This window comes from Stegostoma tigrinum, chromosome 6, assembly GCF_030684315.1.
Source record: "Stegostoma tigrinum isolate sSteTig4 chromosome 6, sSteTig4.hap1, whole genome shotgun sequence".
NCBI lineage: Eukaryota > Metazoa > Chordata > Chondrichthyes > Orectolobiformes > Stegostomatidae > Stegostoma > Stegostoma tigrinum.
In genome coordinates, this window is record NC_081359.1 from 101,783,844 (window position 1) to 101,809,956 (window position 26,113).

At 43.7% G+C, this 26,113-nt stretch overlaps 1 protein-coding gene across 3 annotated transcripts in view; it reads left to right on the forward strand.

Annotated features, from left to right (window-relative positions):
- Positions 1–26,113, forward strand: part of LOC125453667 (glycogenin-1) — a 98,069-nt gene that overhangs the window by 67,975 nt on the left and 3,981 nt on the right. Inside the window, exons 8-12 of one of the 3 annotated variants that reach the window (XM_059646813.1) lie at positions 8,035–8,079; positions 13,120–13,188; positions 17,558–17,602; positions 23,449–23,535; positions 24,760–24,804. In XM_059646813.1, coding sequence (XP_059502796.1) covers positions 8,035–8,079; positions 13,120–13,188; positions 17,558–17,602; positions 23,449–23,535; positions 24,760–24,804 — 291 coding nt within the window. Of the gene's footprint in view, positions 1–8,034; positions 8,080–13,119; positions 13,189–17,557; positions 17,603–23,448; positions 23,542–24,759; positions 24,805–26,113 lie in introns of all 3 variants that reach the window. The other 2 variants (XM_059646814.1, XM_059646815.1) reach the window with 2 other exon arrangements.

A 26,113-nucleotide genomic window follows, 5' to 3' on the forward strand; every position in this document is an offset into this window, starting at 1 on the left:
TAGTAGATTTTAAGCGGAAATCAGGAGAAATTACTTCTCTGAAAGCATTGTGAATCTGTAGAATTCACTACTGCGCTGTGTGCTAGATGCCAGAATATTGAGTAAATTTAAGGAGGAGATAGATTTTTCATTTGTAGTGGGGAACAGGCAAAAAATTGGAGTCGAGGTCAATGTAAGATTAGCAATGATCGTATCGATGATGGCAAAGCAGGTTCGAGGGGCCGAATTGCCTCCTCCTGCCCTAGTTCTTCTGGTCTTATGAAATTTGAAATCACGAATAACAAATCTGGTACGGATGGTGATCACGAAGCAGCTGCCAGTTGCTGTAAAACCCATCTGGTTCACTGATGACCTCTTGGCGAAGGGTGTCCTATGTCCTTGCTTCGTTTGGCCTACTTGTGACTTCAGGCCCAAAGCAGTGTGTTTGATGCTTGACTGCCCTCTGGCCCTCTGAGCATTTGGGGATGGATAATGAAAGCAGGCCTCGCAAGTGATGCTTGCAATTCCATGAAGAAATGTTTTAATCAATGACCTCTTTCTACTGTGGGGAATATAGCAGCAAGGGGGTGAGGGTGTGGTGGTGAGAGATTTGAACAACTGTTGATTCCCCGTTTAAGGGTCTGTATAAGCCCAAGAGCAAGCAAAATCCACTGACTTCCTAACTCAGGAGTCAAATTGGTGCAGGTGCTCCCGTGTAAATAGAATACATTAAATTTCCTTGGTAACCGACACATGGGGGAACGCACATGGGGCAGCACAGTGGCTCATTGGTTAGCACTGCTGCCTCATAGCGCCAGGTTCCATCCTCAGGTGACTGTGCAAACTCCACACAGACAGTCTCCTCCTGTTAGCGTGGGCTTCCTCCGGTTTCCTTCCACAGTCCAAAGATGTGCAGGTCACATGGATTAGCTGTGGGGTAATGCAGGAATAAGGGGACCTGGATGGGGTACTCTTCAGAGGGACGGTGTGGACTTGATGTGCAGAATGGCTTGCTTCCTCACTGTAGGGATTCTATGAGAGGGGACGTTGGCGCCTGTTAGCTGACTCTTCATTGTGTGAGAAACACAGTTGGCAGCTGGGCGATCCCAATTTATCACTGCCACAAGCTGATAGTGCAATTTCAAAACAAGTGGCATAAACTGACAGTTCCCCTTTGAATCTGCAAGGTCTCTTTTGCAACCTCCCCAAAACCTCTACATCCTTCCTATAGTATGGCCACCAGAATACCACACAATACATCAAATATGACCTGTCTATAGTATTATCCTGTGGCAACCTGACCTGCCAACTTTTATACTCAGTGCTGTGACTGATGAAGGCAAGCATGCTGTACGCCATTTTTCCCATCTTATCCATTTGTGTCACCAGCTACAGGGAGCTATGGACTTGAATCCCTCTATATCTATTCTGCGAAGGGTCCTGCCATTTACAGTAAACATTCCTCCTAATTATTTCGGTGAATCAGTGGGCAATGGAAATTTTTCTAATCAACCTGTTGAAAGATGTTATTACACTTGGAGGTGGGACTTGAATCCCGACCTCCTGGCCCATAGGTAGGGATGCTACCGTGGTGGCACAAGTGCTCCTTCAGTAGATGTTGGAGTGTGAGACCATCAGGGTAAGTACATTATATCATTGCAACAAGTTTTTTGTAATTGTAAGCTGTTAGGGACCATTACAAATTGCCACTGGATGGTGTGTTGAATGTGTGGAAACTGATGTACTGCCCCTCATCCCCACTGTTCTCAATTTATTTCACCGAAACTGTCCCATTGTCTAATGCTTTGTTGCGAGACAGTGAAGAAGCTTCAGTTGAATGCGAGAGATAACACTGTGTGGAGCTGGAGAGTCCTGATCCTAAAAGCCAACTTTCCTGCTCCTCTGATGCTCCCTGGCCTGCTGTGTTCCTCCAGCGCCACACTGTGTTATCTCTTGACTCCAGCATCTCCAGTATCTGTTCAATTTATTGCTATTGTATGCATTGCAAAACACTTAGTGAGGTCCTATCACTTGTGTCTTATTGACTTTGAGTTGAATACAATAATGTTGGTTTGAATGTGTGTGTATAAATGTTTTAAAAGAAAAGATTAGCCGTAAAATTAGCAACAAATGTGAATTGGACTCATACCTGATGTTGCCTTTTTTTAAACAGCTAGTGACTAGGCGACATGGATATTTCTATATACCTTCATCTTTGCCAACTACACCACCTATTCCAGACATAGTTATTCAGCTGCCAGATTTGGGTCCGTCTGTTCAACTGGTACATCATCTTTACTCTGTGGCTAACTGCTGCTGAATAGATAAAATCTAGCACTTCAACAGTCATGTGATTAAACTAGATCAACATTCTAATTTTACGATATGCAGGTACAGTAGAGTAACATCTATGTAACTGGTCTAGTAGTCCACAGGCCTGGACTTGTTGACCAGAGAAGGTGAGTTCATATCCTACCATGCTCCCTTGAGAACTTGCGTTCACTTAGCTTGAAAAGTTAGTCTCAGTAAAAGCTGTCAGATTGCTGGGGGAAAATCCACTGTTCCTTGGGGAACAAACCCTGCTGCCTTGCCTGTGACAACAGAGTGGTTGATTCTTGACTGCCTCCTGTTGGCCTAGCAAGTCCATATTGGCCATCCAATTGAAAAGCAGACCGATTACCGCGGCATCATGGGAAGGGCAACAAATGCTGTCCCGCACCCTGAGAGTAAAGTTTTAAAATGATCATGTGGAACAGATTGCCACCTGCCTCTTTAATTTGTGATAAAACACATATATTTGTGTACCTCCCGAACCTGAGGTTAAACTGATGGGATTTGATGTTATTTGTGTGCAAGGTTATATTTAATGCAAATAACTTGGTCAATCATGAATGCTGATAATTTGGAAATCTTGTGGAGTGTTTATCCACTAAGGAATCAAGCCTTCCCTTTCCCTCCTAGTACAAATAAAACTTGAATCCGATCATACCATGGAAACTTGCAATTGCCAAAATGCGTGTATGCATGTACACACGGATGTACATTTGCATTTGTGTGTGCCTGAAGGAGATAGGGGTGCCATTAATTATATACTGACCAACACGGAAGTCAAAGGTAATTCTTCTTCCCTGATCTTCCCACTACCTAGTAAATTATAATTGTTGTTGCCAGAGTGTGAAGGTTGCCTCTTGCACCCCAAACCGTCTACCTGGACCCGCCTGCTCCTCCCACTCCAACAAGGAAAGGACCTATAAAGCAGTAAAGGCTACTGAGTGATAGCTTAGTTGTGACACCCCTACATTAAGCTGTGCTGCTGGGGACAAACCGCAGGTTGATGAAACATCACCACGAGCCCACCCTTATTGGAGGTTTTACTAGAGAAAGGTGCAACCCCACCTTTATTATTGAGCAAGGCTTACCTCTGGTGCTCCCATCTATCTGTCCTTCTAGATGGAAATCGCCAAAAGTATGGAAGATGCTGCCTAAGGAGCCTTGATGAATTGCAGAAGTGCATCTTGTAAATTGTACACACTGCTGCTATTAAATGTTAGTGTTGGGGACAGTGAATGTTTGTGAATGCGGTGCCAATCAACAGGGCTACTTTGTGGTGTCAAGCTTCTTGAGTGTTGGAGCTGCACTCATCCATCATAATTCCTAACTTGTTTCTGTAAATGGCGGACAGGTGTTTGGGAGTCAGTAGGTGGATCACTCGTTGCAGGCTTCTGAGCCTCTGACCTGATCTTGTAACCACACTGTTATACGGATAGTCCAGTTCAGATTCCTTAGTAGTGGCAATCAGTTGATGTTGATATAACTCTTCTTTAGAAGTGCAGTCCTTTTGAGATAAACCACCTTTCTGGCACTGCTATCTTATGCTTGCCCCTTAGGACAGCAAAGAAGCAGCTGCTGGTCAACAGTCCTAGACAATCCAATACCTTTGGTTATACCGATTAATTTCTGTGCAAAAATCTGAAGATTGACTGTGCAGCGGATAAAGCTGTAAAAGTTTAAAGAGATGATGGTACATAATGAAAGGTTGAGTGCCATCAGACTGTGCATGGAATAGAAAGATGAGTCAGGAGAAGTAATAAATAGTTACAGAGTGTCTAAGAGAATTTTAAAGTTCTAACTAAACAGTGAAATTGTTATTAAGGTCACATGGCCGGGAGATGCCCAGAACGAGTGTTCTTCACTTGTCAGTTCATTTCTAATGAACCAAGTTGGAAATGCCATAGCTGTCCATCCATATGAAAAGCATGACGATAGTTTCAACTTTGGTGTGCTCTTGTCCAAGTGAGAGGATGTCTCCCTGCCACACTCCCAGGTCTTGCATTGTCAATATGACAGTGCACCTTGGCGTAAAGCTGACACAACCTGGTCCCCGACCAAAAATATCTGTAGGCCCTAGTTTTGCTTCCCCTTTGAACTTGGGTTGCACAGAAAGCTTGTGTTATGATTAAACATTCAAGAGGAAAATTTGATTTTTATTTCTTCATGTGGAGTAGTGATAATTATTTGATATGGTAGGGATTAAGTGCAGTCTGAGAGTTGATGTTGACAGCTCATTTTCCTTATTTTCCACAGCGCGAAGCTAAATATTTAAAATTTCTGAAAGTACCGTATACCAACCGACCGCATACGTCGTCTGTGAAGATGGTACATTTGAATAAACACTATCTGTGTAATTCAATATCTCAATCAGTCAGCTTTTTTAAACAAAAAAAGAAAATCCTATTTACAATCAAGTTCTTGGCGAATTTTACCTAGCAACATCCCACTAAGAGTTCGAGTAATTCTTTTGGGTGTAATCACTTTTTAAATGGGTGCTATCTTCTGCAATAAAATTGCTTTGAGAACTTTTTGCATACAATGGCATGGTCTAGTGTATTAGTTGAGAATATGGGAAGCCATGACTGAAGTGATGCACAACTTGGCAGGTTTTGCCTTGGCAGTCTTCCAGGTCAGGTCTCATGAGTGTTCCTGATTCACCAATGGTGGCCATTGCCTTCACCAATGATAGCCTGAGCTGCCTAAGCCCCAAAGCTACGGGATTCCTAAACATCTCTGCTTTTCTCAACTCTCTTTCCTCACTTTTATTAGGATATGCTTAGTATCCATGTCCTTTCCATGGAAGGAATCCACTTTGGGATTTTTTTTAATGCAATGAAGGCGCAGCACAAATAAAACTTGTTGACAACGCAGTAGGCCAGATGTAATGCAGCGAGCCACAACGGTGACCGTGGTGACCAGGCCCACTTAATTACGGCGGAGGCCCTTCCCTGGCTCCCCCAGCAATGTTTTATCCCCCGCATTCAGCGGGAGAGTGGGATGGGCTTATGTGGGATTCTGCAAGGCAGTTCGGCTTATTAATGAGTCAGTTGCCACAACTATCCCTGAGTTTGCTGCCATTCATCAGTAGGACAAAGATTCAATGGAGGCCACACCGCTTTCTGGAAGATCCTTCTGAGCTGATATCTCATTGGCCAGCAGTGTCCTGGGCAAGATTGATCAGAAATTCCAGATCCACCGTCAGGAATTCGGGAGGGTACTGGTTTTCAGTATTTGCCTCCAGCTCCCACCCCACGACCCCAATCCTGCCTTCATTTGGTCAGAGGGATGTTGTTTGGGGGTGCGGGGGGATGGTGTTCCACTGGTGATCCTGGGCATCTGGTGGGTGCAGTGCCATCACTGGTGCTGGTGACATGAGGAGCTGCCAGCCTCTGATTAGCCGGTAGCTCCTCTTAGTGACATTGATCTTAGGGCAAGGCCTGACTAAAGTCACTTAATGCTGTGTAAAAACCAAAAGGACTGCGGATGCTGGTAAATTTGAACCAAAAACAGGAGTTGCTGGAAAAGCTCTGCAAGCCTGACAACATCTGTGAAGGAGAAACCAGAGCTAATGTTTTGGGTCCAGTGACCCTTCCTCAGTTGTGATACCCAATTTCAAGATTTGTGGAAATTATGGTTAATATTTTTTAAAAGACTAAGGAAGTCTCGGCTTGAGTAATGTGCCTAGCTCTGGGTTACAAGGGATGTGAAGGCATTAGAGTATGGAACGGTAGCTTGCCTTCGAACTCAGAGTGACAGTTTGTGCTTTGGAAGTCAGCTGAGTTAAGCATCACTGTGTGAGACTCAGGAGCTCCACTCTGGCCTGGCAGTCTCTGCTGCTAGAGAAGAAGACAGAGAGTTTGCTCGGGAGATGCATAAAAGAATAATGAGAATGGTCCCAGGAACTTTGGCCGTGTGTATAGATTGAAGAAGCTGGCACTGTTCTGCTTTGGGGAGCAAAGCATGAGGATACATTTAGATCAAGCAGTTCAAAACCCTAAGGAGTGAGGACAGAGTAGACAGGGACAACCTGTTTCAACTGGAGACAACAGTGTGGAGCTGGAGGAACACAGCAGGCCAGGCAGCATCAGAGGAGCAGGAAAGTTGGTGTTTTGATTCAGGACCCTACTTGAGAAATGGGGAGGGGGAAGGGAGCTGGGAAATAGATAGAGCGGAGGGGTGGGGCTGGGGAAGGGGGTGGCATGGTGATAGGTGAGTGCGGGTAGGGAGCAGTGGTGATGGCAGGGAGAGAAGATGGACAAGTTGTGTCGGGTCAAGGAGGCTGGCATAAGAGGGAGACTTGGACATGGGATGAGGCCGAGATTTTAAAACTGCCAAATTCCATGTTGAGGCCATCAGGCCGTAGGCTCCCAAGGCGGAATACGAGGTGTTGCTCCTCCAGTTTGTGGGTGGCATCATGGTGACACTGGAGGAGACCCGGGATGGACATGCCACGCAGGGAGTGGGAGGGGGAGTTGAAATGCTTCGCGACTGGAAAGTGTTGTCGTTTATTATGAACAAAGCCCAGATGCTCTACAAAATGATCTCTGAGTGTACGCTTGGTCTCACCAATGTCGAGGAGCAGTGGATACAGTAGACCAAATTGATGGATTTGCAGGTAACTGGCTTTCTGAAATGGGAGAAGTTTTCAGGGCATTGGGTAAAAGACAGAGGAGTAGGTGACGCTGTCTGACTCTTACAGAGAGCTGGGAGTCACGTGTTAGGCTGAATGACCTCTTCCTGTGCCGGAACCATTTCAAGATGGAAGGCACGACGCATGCTGTTTCTGTGCAGCGTTCCTGTGAAGTGACTGTGTTAAAATTGTGTCCAACAGTAATTTGCTGTGACGCAAAAACAGGAAGTTCTGGAGAAAATCAGAAGGTGTATTTGTGGAGAGAGAAACAGAGTAAACAGTGACCCTTGTGTTCTGAAAAAGGGTGACTGGCCTTGAAATGTTTACTGCCTCTCTCCACAGTTGCTGCCCGACCTGCTGAGTTTCTTAGCAATCAGTTTTTGTTTCCGATCTTCAGCATCCACAGTTCTTAATTCTATTTTAGCCATTTTGTGGTGTCTGAGTAAAGTGCAGATTTGTAATTTCTGCTTTTTTTGGTGCTTAATTGCTACCCAACTTTTTCTTGTAGGTTTGTGGCTATCCGATCAAATTCAAGATAAACTCTTAATCTCTGCAGACTCACCCTGATGGGGGGGAATGGAGAGCTGATGGTCCAAGATTGAACTAATGCTAAGCTCTTATTACTGTGAAATAAGACATGGTGGCTGTAAGCTGGTGATGATTGGTGTTTGTCTGTGCAGAACTTTAGCTTTACTGCTGGAAAAATTATCGCTTACACCATCAGTTGAACTCCCATGGGGGAAGTGTCCAAGATTTCCCTTTCAGGTTAAATTTCAGGGGAAAAAAAATGTCTGGATTTATAAAACTGTCATTGGTACAAAGGAAGGTGAATCCTTCAGATTTTTATGCGTGCTCAACCGCAGTTAGCCTGACAGTCGGGGGGCATGTACTATTAGCTGACTAAGGGTATTTGGGTTTTCAATTCTAAAGGGGCATCTTAAAGACAGTGGCATATGCGAATCCTCTGCAGCACCAACTTGAGCCCTGCCCTGTTAAAAGTGGGCGTTGCCTTATTCGGTTGTCGTAAGTTGTAAGAGTTGTTTTGAAAACCGGGATGTGAATGTATACTTATATTTGCACTGTCTTTCATTTAGAAAAGAGATGCGCTGTTGCCTGTACCAGCCTTGACATTTAAAAAAGTAAGCATCTGTCTGGTAGCAAGAAACCAAGGTGCTTTTAACTTTTAGGTGGTGATATCCTGGGGACAGCTCTGCCATCGAGTACTCCTGGCAGGGAGCTCAGCCCAGGAAAGGTAGGTTCTAGCTGGCCCACTCTAGTCTTGCAGGCCATGCTGAGAGTGTGGAATTGTGCATTTACCCTTTTTCTACATGGGCTAGAATTCCACATTTCTCTTGTGTGTAAATAAGAAATTCTGAAACTTGGCTAGGTTAAATGTGACTGATTTTTATGTCGACTGCACAAAAATGGGTTGCACGTTCTTCCATGATTTTTCCTTCCCTGTTTAGTGCTACCTTGTTGAAAATGGCTTGAATTTGAAAAGGAAGGGGCCCTTCGATCTCTGTATTGTGTGGGAAGGCTGGAACAGCAGAGACACACCTCTCTAACAGATCTTGCTGGCTGGGCCTTTTGTTGAAATGTTCCTACCTCTCCGAAATCCAGCTGGACTCTGCTGCTTGACTCCTTGGGGAAATGTGGTGGCAGGAATTGGCATGGGTAGGAGAGTTGTGATGGAGGAGTCTGAGGAGCTCTTGCACATAGCTTCTCTTTTTTTTGGTTAATATTCAGCCAGGTTTTATGTCAGGCAGTTAATGATTCAAAACTATGTTTATGCTTCTATTGTAATACTGGCCCAGCATGGACCACTCCATAGCCCACACAGTATGAGTGGATCTAGCCCTTTCCGTTTACACGAGTGCAGTACCTGCTGGTATTGGAATGTGCGGTGAAATAACTCTGTCCAGAAGTCAGCATGCCATTACCAATCATGAGTAGTCTTTGACAAGAGCACTGCCTCTCCCTGCATTAGGCATTCCTAAAGCTTGGTATCCCCAATGCTCACCCTTTTATATCAGCCAGGTCTCCCTGATTGGACTAGCTTAACCACCCCAATCAGGGAAGCCATTCTATGAGGTCCACCTGGCTGACTTTGTTACAATCACTACACATGGGCAAAGCTGCATAAAATGTCACCAGGAAGAAATGGAAGAATGTGAATCTAATCCCGTTAGTGCTGCCTAATATTCCCAACACACCTTCCTTGCTGGGCAGGGCTGCTATTGACATGGTGGACTTTGGGGCAGAGTGATGAGTGAAAAAAGCTAAAACAGAGGCCAGAGTGTTGGCTTCACCCAACCTCAGACAAGCTGTTACTGCGTCAATATAATTCTAGTGCCCCCTCTCTTCAGCTACCTTGCTGAAAGAGGGTTTTGGTGACGCATGTATTATGATCTGTGACTATACCTGACAGAGTACTGCAATGTGATAATGGGAAATGCAGATGCTAGAGAATCCAAGATAACAAAGTGTGGAGCTGGATGAACACAGCAGGCCAAGCAGCATCTCAGGAGCACAAAAGCTGATGTTTCAGGCCTAGATCCTTCATCAGATGAAGGGTCTAGGCCCGAAACGTCAGCTTTTGTGCTCCTGAGATGCTGCTTGGCCTGCTGTGTTCATCCAGCTCCACACTTTGTTATCAGAGTACTGCAGTGGTTTGCTGTTCCCTTCTGCAGCATGGCTGACTAGAAAACTCACCCGCTCTTACTGTCGGCTGTCAGGTGTACTCGGAAGGATTTCCAGCTGGCTTTTTGAACTACCACCTTCCACTGCCATCAAGTTGTGGAATAGGATTTGTGCCCACAGCCTCTGCTCAGAGACATAATGCTACCAACTTCTACACAAGAGCTCTTCCATTCCCCTCCAATTTGATCAAATTCTCAGATAACACGGTGTAGAGCTGGATGAACACAGCAGGCCGATCAGCATCAGAGGATTAGGAAAGCTGACGTTTCAGGCCTAGACAGTTCATCAGATTTTCTGAAGAAGGATCTCGACCCGAAACGTCAGCTTTCCTGCTCCTCTGATGCTGCTTGGCCTGTGGTGTTCATCCAGCTGTATACTGTGTTATCTCACATTCTCCAGCATCGGCAGTTCCTACTATTCTCAGTTGCCCATGAGTCCAATTTTAAAATATGCCCATTTTCCTGAAAAGCAAAAATGCATTGCATTGATTTTTTTTGTCAGATCTGTTTCAATCAATACAAACCATTTGCAAAAGAAAATTCTTTCCCTGAATATTTGGTATTTTTCACCCCTTGAAAAAAGATTTCTCCTTTATTTTTAATCATAGCCCCCAGGAAGTACACTTGAATCTTTCTGACCTCATTTAACATGCGATCATTGCATGTGTCATCCATGCTTGATAGATTCTTAGATTTTAACTTGAGTCCCAGAGGGTCAAAGGCCAGTGTGGTAACCCCCACCTCCATCTAACAACTCAGTCAGCCATTTTGTTTTACTTGACAAAGTAATGCTTGATTAACCTTCTGCTTCCCCACTGCATTGCAGTGAGCAAAATACTCAGATGAAAACCATTGTAATTTTTTTTCTGAATGTTCTCTTCTAAGGAGTTTGTTTATATTAACAGCAATATCAAATACATTGTGCTGTGCGATATCCATATTGTTTTCCCCCTTAAGTAAAATAGATTTGTAGTTGATACATGATTAAACTGAGAGGTACTGGAAGGAATCTGATGTTTCATAATTAAAACATGAGATTAGTTGGTTGGGGTGAGAAAAGCAGAAAATCTCCATTCGAGGCATTTGAGTGAATTGAGGGTCTGTTTGTATTTGTAAGGAACCCCAGGAATGAGAATTTGAGAAGTTCCTGCAGACATTAGCAGAGGGCTCCCGGGAATGCTGATATTTTCAGAGGGTTGGTAGGAAGGTGGTAGAATTTTAAACATGCACTGTGGTATGCCGGCCTCTAACACGAGCCTGCCAGACACACCAGGTAAATGGGTTCTTTATTGAGGAACAACAGGCTCTGTTAGGAGTCACAGCGGAGCTCTACATGCACGGCTATCTGAGAGATCAGCATTGCTGAAACTGCTGTGCCACATGCTGTTCTTCTTCCCTGCCTGTGGTGCTGATAGACTCGAACTGTTTGCATGTTTCTGAGAGAAGTAAAATTAGAACCTTTTAAAGCCCAACACCTTTGCATAGAGGATGGGAGGGTTTGGTGAGCAGGTTTCAGGAAGATGAGGTTTGGAAGAATTGGAAGCATGTATTTAAGAAACAGCAGCCCCAGTCCAACCAGTAATTTGAAAATGTGTAGTGAATAAAACTGGCCAGTTCAAAAGGGGAGGGAAACCCGGGCCCGTGGAAACAGGCCGTTTGGTCTGTTGGGTCTACACTGATACTCTGAAGAGCATGCCACTCAGATGCATACCTCCTTACCCTGTCCTTATAACCCTGCAGTCCCCCATGGCTAACCCACTTAGCTTACGCATCCCTGGATTCCATGGGTAATTCACCATGGCCAGTCCATCTAACCCACATTTCTTTGGATTGTGGGAGGAAACAGGAGCCCCTGGAGGAAACCCACGCAGACCGAGGGAGAATGTGCAAACTCCACACTGTCAAACCATAGTGGAATTGAACCTGGATTCCGGGCACAGTGAGGCAGTAGTGCTAACACTGAGCCACCGTGCCATAGGAAGGGGTTTAGCTAATGTATTGCCTCTTGTGGTAGACACTCTGAGCTGGCCTCGGTAGAATTCCAAGGACAGTGGGGGTCAGAAACCAGGTGCGTTTTGACTTCCCTAAGGAAGGAAATTCTGCTGTCCTTACCTGATCAAGCCTGTATGTAATGGTGTAAACCTATCAAAATCTAAGAGAGGAATAGAAAAGAAAGAAGCAGGGAGCTTGTTTCCACTGGCGGGTGAAACTAGGGCTCGGGGTCATAGCCTCAAACCTGTTGAACAGGAACCACTGTCACGTTGCCCTGCCGTTTAACTGATGGGGTTTGTTTTGGGACACTTGTTAGTGCCATTTGTTCTCACTGCTTAATCCAAAGGATATCTGCTTGCATACTTTTATTGTTAGGCAAACTGGATGAATATAAATGTTTGTGATTTTATTTTGGTCAACTCGACTCTATCTTTGTTAGTTTGAAAATAGCATAATTCTGGCATAAATTTTGGAATTTGCTGTTGTGCCATTTTCAATGAAGTAAGAAAATCTGCATCGAGAGGAAGTAAGACCCGTTGTTCCCTTGAGCCACACCTTCAGTGCAGCTTCAACTGACTCAACTCCACCTTCTCACCCACTCCCTACAACTGTTGGCAGTCTGAGAGACCAAAAATTTGTCCACCACAGCCTCAAATAGATGTGACCCTGGAGCCCCCACAATCTTCTGGGATTGACAGTTCCAAAGATTTACATGCCTTTTGAGTAAAGACCTTTCTCCTCTTGTCCATCCTAAACAATTGCTTTGATATTGTGCGACTCCCCTACCTAAACCCACCTCCCCGAAGCTGAAGCTGTTCAGGTTTGCCCTGTCAGGGTGCTGTGGGAGACTACTATTTGGTATACATCCTGTCAAGCCCCTGCTCTTAATGAGGGAGACTCGGACTAAGGGACACGTTAAAAATACAGGGCCTCCTGTTTAAGATGGCAGTGTGGAGGAATGCTTTCACTTAGAGTCTTTAGCTTGTGAAATTCGCATCCAAGAGAGCAGTTGAGGCAGGGCCTTTGAATGTTTTTAAGGTTGAGTTAAAGAGATCCTTGAATGATGTGGGAGCCACAGATATTGGGCGGTGGGTGTAAAGGAGAGGCCACAATCTGATCAATTAGCAAGGTACATTTGAGTGGAATGACTGGCTTACTCCCAATTGATATGTTCGTGATCTTGCATTTTTCTTACACACTGAGACTAACTGGCAGCTCCTCCACAATGCCACTTTACACCTGTGGACCAACTTATTAAAACTATCCTGAGTTTAAGTTTTCTTTTGGTTCTTAACCATAGAATTTAGATTCCACAGAAAGTGTAGTAGCAACATTGCAAAACTAAATCTTACCTTAATTTGGGTTTCATTATCTCTAGTTTATAACCTTTTTATTACTGTGTGCAGTAGCAATGACGGTATGGCATGGTACAGACGAATCTGAGTGAAGGATTGAGGTTCACAGATCGTTTTTCTTTATTTTCAACAGAAATCACACAAATCTGCAGCTAATAAATATGGTGTAAACCTTCAAACCAGAAAGCCAGCTCTGAAGACGGTACATGTGAAAATCAGACTGCAACTAACCTTGTAAATCAATCCTCTCGACTACCCAGCCACTTAGGTTTCAAAATACAATTAGCTGACAAGTTAATACTTGGCAACATTAGCTAGCAACATCACAGACAGTGTTTAATGAAACCAGTTTAGATGTAATTGTTTTTCAAAAAGGTTCCAGTCTCATGTCCTTAACATGTATAAGGTCGGTTGGTAAAGCCTTTGTAGGTCATACCATGCCAGTGTGCCAGGTAAGAATGGCAAAGTTTGATGAGTGACTCTGCCCCTGCAATCTGACCACTTGCATATCTTTTGTAATTCTGATTCAGTCAGCTTTGTGGGTATAAGCTCAACAGAACCCGCCTGGTTATCAGAGTTCAGTCAATATGGACAAAACTACAGCCGTGTAGTTATTTTACTTGACAGGCCATAATCTGGATTGTATGTATTTAAAACCCTTCAGTGCCAATTTGAGAATTTGAATTCTGTTTACCAAAGGTACATATAATTTTTAATGTCAAGGTAGTTATTTTTACTTACTGACACACCTTCTTTTAAGTTGTGTTTCCAAAATCTGACATAGTCAGAAGTCACACGACACCAGGTTATAGCCCAACAGGTTTATAAGAAATCACCAAGCTTGTGATTTCCAATAAGTCTGTTGGACTACAACCCAGTGTCGTGTGACTTCTGACTTTGTCCAACCCAGTCCAACGCCGGCACCCCCACATTGAAATATGAATCAGTGCGCTAACCATTTTTGATACGATTTGCGAATTATTTTTCGGAAATGCCCCAAAGGGCCAAACGATAGTCTGTGCTTTTTGTCCTTAGCTTGAGTTAAGTCAAGAAAAAATAAGAGCTGTGTTTTTTTTAATGTGAGAAACAAAGGTTATCTAAGCACCTGAACACCAATGCATTGGAAATATGAAGAAAAATAAAATGCAAATGAAGTCAAAAAATTGATAAGTCAAAGTTATTGTAAATTAATTCTGTTTTTTCAAACTTTTGCTTGAATCTTTGACATTCCTGTGTCTGGATCAGCGCAGGTCAAAAGATTTGACAACCTCTCTGTTTTATTAAGCAATACCTGTGATTTTTTTGTGAAAGTACACTATACGTTCCAGCTCAGTTGCCATATTTGGCTTAGCAAAGTGTCAGATTTTTGACTTGGAGCTGTCTGTTTTCAATTTGGGCAAATATTTCTTTTCTAAAGGCTTTTTAGTCTTTTTTTAAAAATTCGGTTTCCTGAACTGCATACTTGACTTTTAAATCTCTTTTAAAGTGGCCTAACGATTAGGCCAGTGATACAATTATTGTTCGTTAGGTTTGCAGCTACAATGTTTCTGAGCCATTTTCCTTTCCTGCTTGATCTCGTCACTTTCCAGTCGCCTCAGTGCAGTGAAGTGGTTCCGTTACTGGACTCCTAACGATCCAGAGGATCTCACTCTGGCCGGTGATGAATATGAATTCAGTTGATGAAAAGTTGGTAACAGTAAATGTGATGTGATGCCGACTGAACATTGTACAAAAATTGTCGTTGGGCTCATAGAACCTGCTTCTCCCCTCTTGGACTGGCCTATATGTGACTCCGATCCTACACAGGAAGGAACTGAGTTGACTGCTACATTCTCTTTTAACTAGGGATGGGCAACAGTTGAAGACCTGGGCAGTGACAGCCAAATCCTGATAGATCTTTTTGAAAAATAAAAGGCTACATTTTGCACAATCTCATTATCCATTTGTGGAATATGGGTGTGAGTGGCAAGGCCAGAAACTACTGCCCATTTCTAACTGACATTTGAATTGAGACACTTGCTGGGCCATTTCAAAGAGCAGTTAAGAGTCAACCATAAATGCTGTGGATTTGGAGTCACATACAGGCCTAATCGGGTAAGGACAGCAGATTCCCTTCCTTAAAGGACATGAGTGAACCCAATAGGTTTTTATGACAATCCACAAGAGTGTTTTGCTTTTATTATTATTAAACTGTGGTTGCTGGAATTATGAAATAAAATCCTGGAGGAACTCAGCAAATTTGGCAGCATCTGTGGAGAAAGAAAGAGAATTAATGTCCCAAGCCTGCTATGATTTTTCAGAACTGAACTAAAGTGCCATATTGAACTCAACATCAAGTCTGATTCCCTCTCCAATGATGGCTTCATGGCCCATCATTACTGTAATTGGCTTTATACTCCAGATTTACTAATTGAGTTTAAACTCCCATTATCTACAATAAGGATTGGAATCCACGTCAGCAGAATATTAATCTGAGCCTCTGGATTGCTACTCTAGTGACATTACCACTAGAACAATATCTGAATGGCCTAAATTTTATTTTCTCAACATCGTGAACTCGGTCAGTTTTTTTATTTCTTGGTTTTGCTATTATTTCCTCCTGTGACTTCTAGTTAAATACCAGCAGTCACCAAGGTAATAAAATGTGAGGCTGGATGAACACAGCAGGCCAAGCAGCATCTCAGGAGCACAAAAGCTGACGTTTCGGGCCTAGACCCTTCATCAGAGAGGGGGATGGGGGGAGGGAACTGGAATAAATAGGGAGAGAGGGGGAGGCGGACCGAAGATGGAGAGTAAAGAAGATAGGTGGAGAAGGTGTGGGTGGGGAGGTAGGGAGGGGATAGGTCAGTCCAGGGAAGACGGACAGGTCAAGGAGGTGGGATGAGGTTAGTAGGTAGCTGGGGGTGCGGCTTGGGGTGGGAGGAAGGGATGGGTGAGAGGAAGAACCGGTTAGGGAGGCAGAGACAGGTTGGACTGGTTTTGGGATGCAGTGGGTGGGGGGGAAGAGCTGGGCTGGTTGTGTGGTGCAGTGGGGGGAGGGGATGAACTGGGTTGGTTTAGGGATGCAGTGGGGGAAGGGGAGATTTTGAAACTGGTGAAGTCCACATTGATACCATATGGCTGCAGGGTTCCCAGGCGGAATATGAGTTGCTGTTCCTGCAACCTTCGGGTGGCATCATTGTGGCAGTGCAGGAGGCCCATGATGGACATGTCATCAAGAGAATGGGAGGGGGAGTGGAAATGGTTTGCGACTGGGAGGTGCAGTTGTTTGTTGCGAACTGAGCGGAGGTGTTCTGCAAAGCGGTCCCCAAGCTTGGGGACCGCTTTGCAGAACACCTCCGCTCAGTTCGCAACAAACAACTGCACCTCCCAGTCGCAAACCATTTCCACTCCCCCTCCCATTCTCTTGATGACATGTCCATCATGGGCCTCCTGCACTGCCACAATGATGCCACCCGAAGGTTGCAGGAACAGCAACTCATATTCCGCCTGGGAACCCTGCAGCCATATGGTATCAATGTGGACTTCACCAGTTTCAAAATCTCCCCTTCCCCCACTGCATCCCTAAACCAGCCCAGTTCATCCCCTCCCCCCACTGCACCACACAACCAGCCCAGCTCTTCCCCCCCCACCCACTGCATCCCAAAACCAGTCCAACCTGTCTCTGCCTCCCTAACCGGTTCTTCCTCTCACCCATCCCTTCCTCCCACCCCAAGCCGCACCCCCAGCTACCTACTAACCTCATCCCACCTCCTTGACCTGTCCGTCTTCCCTGGACTGACCTATCCCCTCCCTACCTCCCCACCCACACCTTCTCCACCTATCTTCTTTACTCTCCATCTTCGGTCCGCCTCCCCCTCTCTCCCTATTTATTCCAGTTCCCTCCCCCCATCCCCCTCTCTGATGAAGGGTCTAGGCCCGAAACGTCAGCTTTTGTGCTCCTGAGATGCTGCTTGGCCTGCTGTGTTCATCCAGCCTCACATTTTATTATCTTGGAATCTCCAGCATCTGCAGTTCCCATTATCTCAGTCACCAAGGTTTGGTTTTGAGGTAGTAATACCTTCTCACTGCATCCCATGAAGGATGCATTCTTGCATTTGACTTCATGGTGAATGCCAGTAGACTCTTCAGTCTTGGAAAATGGATGTTAACTTCACGTCATATTCACTCAATAGTTCATTGGATTATGACCAGTGACCTGGCAAGCAGTATCGATATTTTTGGCTCTTTTTCCAACTCATGTTGCTTCTGGTCAATTTTAGCAGCTGGTCTTGGTGAGCGCAGCAACTAGGCCATGCCTAAGTCTCTGCTGACTCAGACTTCATTTAGGTTTTGGGTGCTGTGTCTGCAAGTCCAGACTGGCTGTGAGTTGCATTTACCCTCGGCAAGGGCCATTGTTTTTCAGTTTTGAAGAGAAAATGGAAAGTGATGGCAGCCTATGAACTGCAGCACCAGTTAAGGTAAATAAGAATATAACTTATCTACTTAACTTACTGCAAGTCATAAATAACCTTTCCAAAAGCTGTGGAATTAACAAAAAAAAAATTTGGTTGTTCAATTTTCCATTTCAGATAAGAGAAAAGATAACTGCTGGTCCATCCATGTCAAGCAAACGTGTAAGTACATATTTGCCCATGAGAAGCTGAGGCATGTTTTTGAATTTGCGAGTAATTTGTACGTGTGTTATATTATTTGTGTTAACTCCTGATTCACTGCTGCTAGTTGTGCACTCTATCTGTAATTGTGGCAGACTGGGTTCCCAACTCTGTCTAAATGTTCTCCTCCTGGAGGTCACCTCCATCACCTGGTTGTCTTCTCTCCCAAACACTACTTTCATTGGTCCATCCACGGCCAGTGAGGAAGAGGATGACTGCTTTGTTAGTTTTGACAGTTGGTGAAACATTCCCTTTCCATTTCCCAATATTTTCTTTATGATAAGTGAGAATTTTGTAAGAAAGCTTCCTTTTTAAAAAAAATAGATTAAAGCACCAAAGTCCTTTGACTTGGGTTTCTTGCAGCTGTATCCTGGAGGCTAATCTTTAATTCTAGAAGATTCCAGGATCTTCCCCCGGTGGTTTGGCAATGGTTGGCAGTGCTGAATTGTGGTGTTCACTCCCTTTAAAGTGGTCCGTTGTTTTGTGGATAGTACAATAGTTAACAATTTGTATGTATAAACACATTTGAAAACTTTACATCAGCATCCTCTGAACAAATATCAGGATTTATACTGATTGAAGCGATCGGGAATCGAGTCCCCTGTTGCCCACTTTTGTCACAATGTTGGCTTCAAGCTTTCTTTGCTCTTGCATTCGATTGATAGACTAATAGTTTTAATGGTGGCATACAGCTCTTTAGACAAAGAGAAACAAAGTTCTGGAAGTAGACTGCAGCATAATCAGCAACAATAACAATAGCAGCTTCGGTCCGCCTCCCCCTCTCTCCCTATTTATTCCAGTTCCCTCCCCCCATCCCCCTCTCTGATGAAGGGTCTAGGCCCGAAACGTCAGCTTTTGTGCTCCTGAGATGCTGCTTGGCCTGCTGTGTTCATCCAGCCTCACATTTTATTATCTTTCACTCTGAGATGCTGGTTTGCACCATGCTGGTCAGTTCTGCTCAGCATTCCCTACATGTCTCGGCAGCCCCAAGTCTCAGCTACATATGCTGTGGAACAAAGCAGCGGACTGCAAAGGTGAATGGTTCTCTGGCCTTTGTTTGTCTGGGCCCTCTATTTGGCCAGCTGATCCCCTTCCCCATCTCCCATGCTTTTCTTCTGATCATCTTTCAGCTACCACAGTCCTCTGCGACTGTATCCCAGTTGCCAGTGTCAGATTACCCATCCTCCTCTTTAATTTGCAGGTTCCTTCTGGAGATACAAATAATCAAGAGGTCAGGACACATTCATTGGATAGAAGATCCCCAAAAGCCTTTAGTCAGCATCTGTGCAGCAAAAAGTTCAGTCAACTGTGGGTTTGAGAGCCTCCGTCAGAAGATGTTTAATCCACTACCATATAATCAACAGATTCTGTTTCCATTGCGATATTTCTTCCACCATTTTCTATATCTTGCTGTTTAGATTGTCTCACGTGTGCCTGTGTTTCAGTCACGCCCCACGAGGAATGACTGTTCGCTCTCCCTGAGCTTACTTTGCTCAGGATTCTTGCATCTATTGCAATAATATTTGCCTCGCTACTCAGCCAGCCTGTGCTAGTGTTTACGCCTCACACAAACCTCCTCCTCCCACCCCTCCTTTATCTCACCCCATCAAGATATTCCATTGTCTTCTCACAAGCATTTGTCAAGCTCACCCAAATGTAGTTATACTGAGTACTTGTGAATATGAGTTTCCCATAGTTCCTTGTCGAATGACTGGGAGAGATGCCCGGTCAGGGTTGAGTTATTTGTGTTGGTAGATTCTGACTCAAAGTTTGAGTCTATTCCACAGTTAAATGTGTGACGCTGGACACGACTGATGGCAAGTGCAAGTTGGGTTACTTTCTCTACAGTGAGTGAATTGGAGTTGGTTGGGGTTAGTTTTGTATGAACATATATCCATAAGCACTACTGCACTGGTACGAAAAGTATTGATTTTCACAATGGGATTTGAATTTCCACATCAGCGTGGAAGCAATGCTGAAGCTAAACAGAGTGTGGCAAGATCTGGCGGTGTTACTTTCTCAGTCTTTAACTTCTTTGAGACAGACATCCAAGTCTGTTCCATGTCACTGACTCAAAATGTTAAATTGTTGGGAGAATGCTGTTTTCAAAGACCTCCATAACCCAATTGGGAAGCAGAAGTTGCTCAAAATTGGTTTCTTTTTCAGCCACCTTAAACTTTTTAAAATGAAATGTTTGTAATTTAAAATGAAACATTTGTAATTTAGTCTAATTAAATGGCAGTTTGGTCATGGATTGTTTTAATAACATTAATTACGTTAAAATGCGCAGTAAAGGATATTGTTCAATTAAGGAATTAGAGCAGTTATAAACAGACTATTGTTTTCACTCATGGGTCATGGACATCGCTGGCTAAGCCAACATTTATTGCCCATCATAGTTGCCCTAGAGAAGGTGGTGGTGAACTGCCATCTTGAACCACTGCAGCCCGTGTGTTGTTGTTTGACCCTAATGCCGTTAGAGAGGAAATTTCATGATTCTGACTCTGTGGCACAGAAGGAATGCAATATATTTTGAAGTCAGGATGGTGAGTGATTGGAAGGGGAACTTGCAGGAGCTGGTGTTCCCATTTTTTCTGCTGCCCTTGTCCTTCAAATGGAAGTGGTTGTGGTTTGGGAGGTGCTGTCTAAGGATCTTTCATGAGTTTCTCCCAAAACTGTCCCCATACCCAAACTAGTTTAAATTGGTAAGCTTCCTTTTATAATTTTCTTTTATTACAGCATCCCTTTAAAAAAAGGCTTTCATTTGTTTAGTTTAATTCAGTTTGATTAGTTTAATTAAAATAGTATAAAAGTGACAGGTCCCCATAGGAGGTGGAGTGTAATTACCCTACAAAATTCGATTCTAATTTAAATTAAGTTTTCCTTGCAAGTTTCATTCTTAGTTCCAATATTGTTTTTAAGAGGGCTGTTTCATTTGGTCCACTTTGATTTAATTTGTGTGCTGTATTTTAAACGATTTATCAAACTAGTAAGAAGAGAGACTTTGCTACAACTTGTGGGTACTGCAGGGGTGTAGTGCATCATTTCCCTCAAAATCACATTTTCATTTGAACTTAGTAAGCTTCTTGTGGGATTCCGTCTTTATAGTGCCTTTTTTTTGGGATTGTCACTTTTTAAATTCGGAATAGTTTGGTTTAAGAGGCTAATTTAGTTTCATCAAAAGAATCTAAAGGGGGTGTGTGGGCCTGTTGTCTAGTAGGGAGGAGGCAGACATATGTCACGCTGCATTCTGTAAATAAAGCAACAGTCAAGAACAAGATCTGGCAAGAGATTACAATGTGGAAGAGTGTAAAATTGTCTGTTTTGGCAAAAAAAGGGGAAATATAGCATATTATCTGAATGGCAAGATGTTGTGAGCTTTGAGATGTGGAGACATCTGAGAGTTCTATCCCAGGAATTGCAGAAGGTTAGTATGCAGCTGCAGCAAGTAATCAGAAAAGCTAACTGAATGTCGTTGCTTATTGTGAGGGGAATTGAATGTAAGAGTAGGGAGGCAATACTTCACTTAAAAGGGTATTGGTGAGATTACACCTGGACTACTGTGTACAGTACTGCCCAGGAAGGATAGGTTAGACAGATAGTCTAGGCTTGTACCCTCTGTGATTTTAGAAGAGCCACATGTGACTTCAGTGAAACACATAAGATCTTGAGGGGACTTGACTGGATGAATGCTGGAAGCATTGTTTCCTTTTAAAGTCATAGAGCTGTAGACCATGGAAACAGACCGCTTGGCCCAACTCGTCCATGCCGATATCCTAAATAAATCCAGCCCCATTTGCCAACATTTGGCCCATATCCCTCTAAACCCTTCCAATTCATAAACCCATACAGATGCCTTTTAAATGTTGTAATTGTACCAGCCTGCACCACTTCCTAATGCAGTTCGTTCCATTCATGCACGACCTTTTGCGTGAAAAAGTTGCCCCTTAGATCCCTTCTTTAAATCTTTCCCCTCTCACCATAAACCTATACCCAGTAGTTTTGGACACTCCCCACCACCACCCACCCTGAGGAAGATACCTTGTCTATTTACCCTATCCATACCCCTCATGATTTCATAAGCCTCTAAGGTCAACCGGCAGCCCCCAATACTCTAGAGAAAATAGCCCCTAGTGTCTCCCTGTAGCTCCAGCCCTCCACCCTGTCAACATCCTTGGAAATCTTTTCTGAACCCTTTCAAGTTTCACAACATCTTTTCTATGGCAGGGAGACCAGACTTGAATGCAGTATTCCAAACATGGGCCAACCAATACAGCTACAATATGACCCCTAATTCCTGTACCTCAATGCACTGACCAATAAAGGCAAGCATACCAAACGTTGCCTTCACTATCCTACCTACCTGTGACTTTACTCTTTGTTCAGCTGTACTCCCCAGGACTCTACCATTATGTAGATAAGCGCTGCCCTGATTTGCCTTTCCAAAATGCAGCACCTCACTCATGTCTAAATTAAACTCCATCTGCCACTCCTTGGCCCATTTTTGTGGGATAATCTAGAAGTAGGGGTTAGTGTTTATTAATAAGAGGATGTCCTTTTAAAACAAAGATGAGGAAGCATTTTTTTTTCCTGAGGATTGCGAACCTTTGAAATTCCCTTCCACAATAGGTAGAAGCTTTATTTATTTTTAAGGAAAGGTAGATAGATCCTTGATTACTGAGGGGATGAAAGATTATCAGGACTATCCATGAAGGTACAGTTGAGGTTAAAATCAGATCAGCCACAGATCAGCCATGGTCATATTGAATGACAGAGTGGGCTCGAAGGGCCTACTCTTGTTCTTTTGTTTTTATGTTAATGAGTGTAAAGCTTCATAATTTTAGGATATGTTTACCGTGGAAAAGCTCAAAAGTAGCATTTATTATAACTTATTTTTAATCTTTTTTTTAACTGCTTGTCTTGGCATGGAACTGACACTGACACCTTTTATACTGAGCAAAGACACACCATGCTAATTTGGTCACCAGCTGTCCTTAAGCTAAGACATTATTTTAATCATAGAATTGTACAGCGTAGAAACGGGCCCTCAGCCCACCATTCAAAGAATCCATTCAGTATGGAAGCAGGCCGTTCTACCCTTTGAGTCCACAATGATCCTACGAAGAACATTCTTACCCACCCCCTCTATCCATGCATTTCTCATGGCTAGTCCACCCAGCCTGCACATCCCTGAGCACTGTGGGTAAATTAACACGGCCAGTCCACCGAACCTGCAAATCTTTGGAGTGTGGGAGGAAACCGGAGCTCTTGGAGAAACCCCACGCAGACACGGGGAGAATGTGCAAACTCCACCTAGGCAGTTGCCCAAGAGTGGAATTGAAGCTGAGTCCCTGCTGCTGTGAGGCTGCAGTGCTAACCAACAAGCCACTGTGCTGCTCCATAGACTGTGTTTATGCAGACCAAAACATGCAAAACTACACTAATCCTATTTATGTGCACTTGTTCCACAGCCTACTATGTCCTGGTATTCTAAGTGCTAATCCAGATGTTTCTAAAATTGCGAGAGTACCTGCCTCCACTATCCTCTCGGGCAATGGATTCCATATTTCTACCACCCTCTGGAAACATTTGTCCTCTGATCTCCTTAACTTCCTAACATTGAATTTACATTGCATAGAAACCTTGGTAGCAACATTGCAATAATCTGTGATCTGAATTGGTTTTTGCTATCTCGTTTTAAAAAGGAAAATGACATTTTGTATGCCATAACAATTAAATGGCACGGTAGAGATTAAGCCCGGTGTGATAAAATGACATTTACAAATCATTCTCCTTATTTTCAACAGCACTATTTTGCATATAAACCTACAGATAATGTAAAAGAACCGAATGTGCCGTTACTCGATGAATCCATTGCGACGTCTATGGAGATGGTACATGTGAATATCAGACTGCAACTAGCCTCGTAAATCAATCCTCTCAACTACCCAGCCTCTTTTACAAATTAAGCTAACTTGCTGTCTAATGCTTGGGCATGTTAATCAACAACGTTGCACAATGATTTTAATGTAAACTTTTTAGGTGTGATTGCCTTAAATATCTCTGTTCTTATCAAAGAAAGTGAACTGATGCATAAAGCAGGCTATGTTACAATACCAGTTGAGTATTGGGCATCGTAACAAGAGTGCTGCTTGACTGACTTTTCTATGCCTCCCTGATTGTCCCTGTATCACAATCTAATTCTAATGCAGCGTGCACTTGTCATACAGGGAGCACGACTAACTCCGTGGTAACTGTCCCGGTATTGAACTGTGGTTGATGCAGAACGTGGCATGGTAGCTGCTTTCTCTTGAGGCAGAATTGTTACTCAAGATATGTTGATCAGTGCACACCAACTTCAGATCCAACCTCTTCATTTCTCCTTGGTCACTTTTTAAAATTCCCTTGCCATGTCAGTCATTTGATGAGACGCAGTTGGCCTTGGCCGAAAAAAAACAAACTAGGTTAAGTTTGTCCCTGTCATTCACAAAATCCCCTCAGCCACCTCTTCTCCACATCTCCCGCAAATTATTTACCGCTTGCTGAGTTGAGTTGGATTAAAGTGCATTAGATAAACTGATCGACAATCACTTATTAAATGGCAGAACAGGTTCGAGGGGCTGAATGGCATACTCTTGCTGCTGTACTTGTTGGCTGCATAGGCCTTCTGTCCTGGAGTAGTTACTGACTTGGCAGATGCCAACGCCAGATTGCCATTAGGCAACAAGAAGTTAAATCATCCACTGACCAAATGGCAAGAGTATTTCTCTCAAACAACTTGAAAATAAATGAACAGAAAGGCCAAACGTTGGTGTCATAACTCCAGTTTAAAACCTGATATGATGAAAACTGGAATTTGAATTAGAATAGAATAGTAATTGTTGCGTGTATTTTGAGAGCAATATAAAATGCAACAAGAAGTTTTCAAAGTTGCCATATCACAGAAGTCATGAATAAGAAGGAAAAAGTAAAGGTTCATCACAGTTCAATTCATGACACCTGGGTTCAGGGTACACTGTAAAACTGGGCTGAAACCACCAATTAATCAGTCATGTCAATCATAGATTACTTTGCAGACTTGGATATTGACTTATTTGTTTACACAATCTTTCACTTAGGAAACTGAAATGATGCCTTCTGACACACTTGGGCCAAGTAATTCAGTAAGTGTATTTTTTTACAATGTGGGTTTGAGGCTTTTTTAAAAAAAAAGTTCTGTTGCTTGTATATGTCTTTGCCATTCTTGAGGGAATGACTGAGTTAAGGTGTGGGTGAGAAGGATTCACAGGCTGATTAATAGATTGGCATTGATGGTCTGAATGACTGCCCCTTTGTGACACAATGACTTTGTGGCACAAAGGCTGACCGGGATATCAGTCCCAAATGGAAAGAGGGTGTACGGTCTCTGTAGTTGATATTTTGAGATGTGCACACTTGCATAGTCATAGAGGTTTACCACATGGAAAGAGACCTTTCAGGCCCAAAGTGTCTACACCAATCATCAAGCACCTAGTTACATCAATCTCATTTTCCGGCACTTGGCCTTTCGCCTTGTGTACTATTTCCGATGTTTCATGTGTTCATCTAAATACTTTTAAATGTTGCGATTGTTCCCAACTCCGTATCACTTTGCAGGCAGTGAGACTGAGATACCCACCACACTAGGTGAATAATCCTTTACCTTAAATCCTCTCTAAACCTCCTGTGCAATACAGTTATTGAGCTCCGTATTAAGCATAGGCATTTCATTTTACGTATTCAGTCTATACCCCTCACAACTGCCTTGCATCTAAATCACTTCTCTGCTTGGCCATTCTCTGCTCTAAGAAAAGCAGCCCCAACCCATCTGGTCTGTCCTCGAAGGTGAATCCCTCCAGCCCAGGCAACATCCTGGTGAATTCACTGTGCTTCCTCTGCAGTGTAATCACGTCCTCCTTATACTGTGGCATCCAGAACTGCACACAGTACCCCCAGCTGTGGCCTAACAGACACTGGTATTGGGCAGAATGTCAGACTAGAATTCAGAATTAAGTCCTGGTCTCTGTTTGCCCCGTCTGTGGAGTAGGGTTCACACACACACACATGCTGCATCTTCTGACCATGAGGCTGCCACTAAAAAGAAAGCTCTTTTTGTGGACTTGGTGGATCAGGAACGATGGCACTTCGAGTCGTTGGGACCAGGGGTTTCTGAGACTGCGGGAATGTGTGCCTGCCTCCCTGTCTGTGGTGTAGCCCAGTGGTTTGCTATGCTGGTGGCCAGGCACCTGGGAGTCGGTAGAGACTTGCTGGAGCAGTACTTCCTAAACACCTGCCCCAATTTGAGGCCAGCTCACATGTTGGCCTCAGAGTTGAGTGGGAGGGCTCATTGTTCAGTGTTTGTGAGGTGGGAATAGGTCAGGGACTTGTTTGGGTCCAAGATAGAGAGAGCTTTAGAGATGCTAGGTTCCCCTGAGAAAAGTAAACACCCACGTT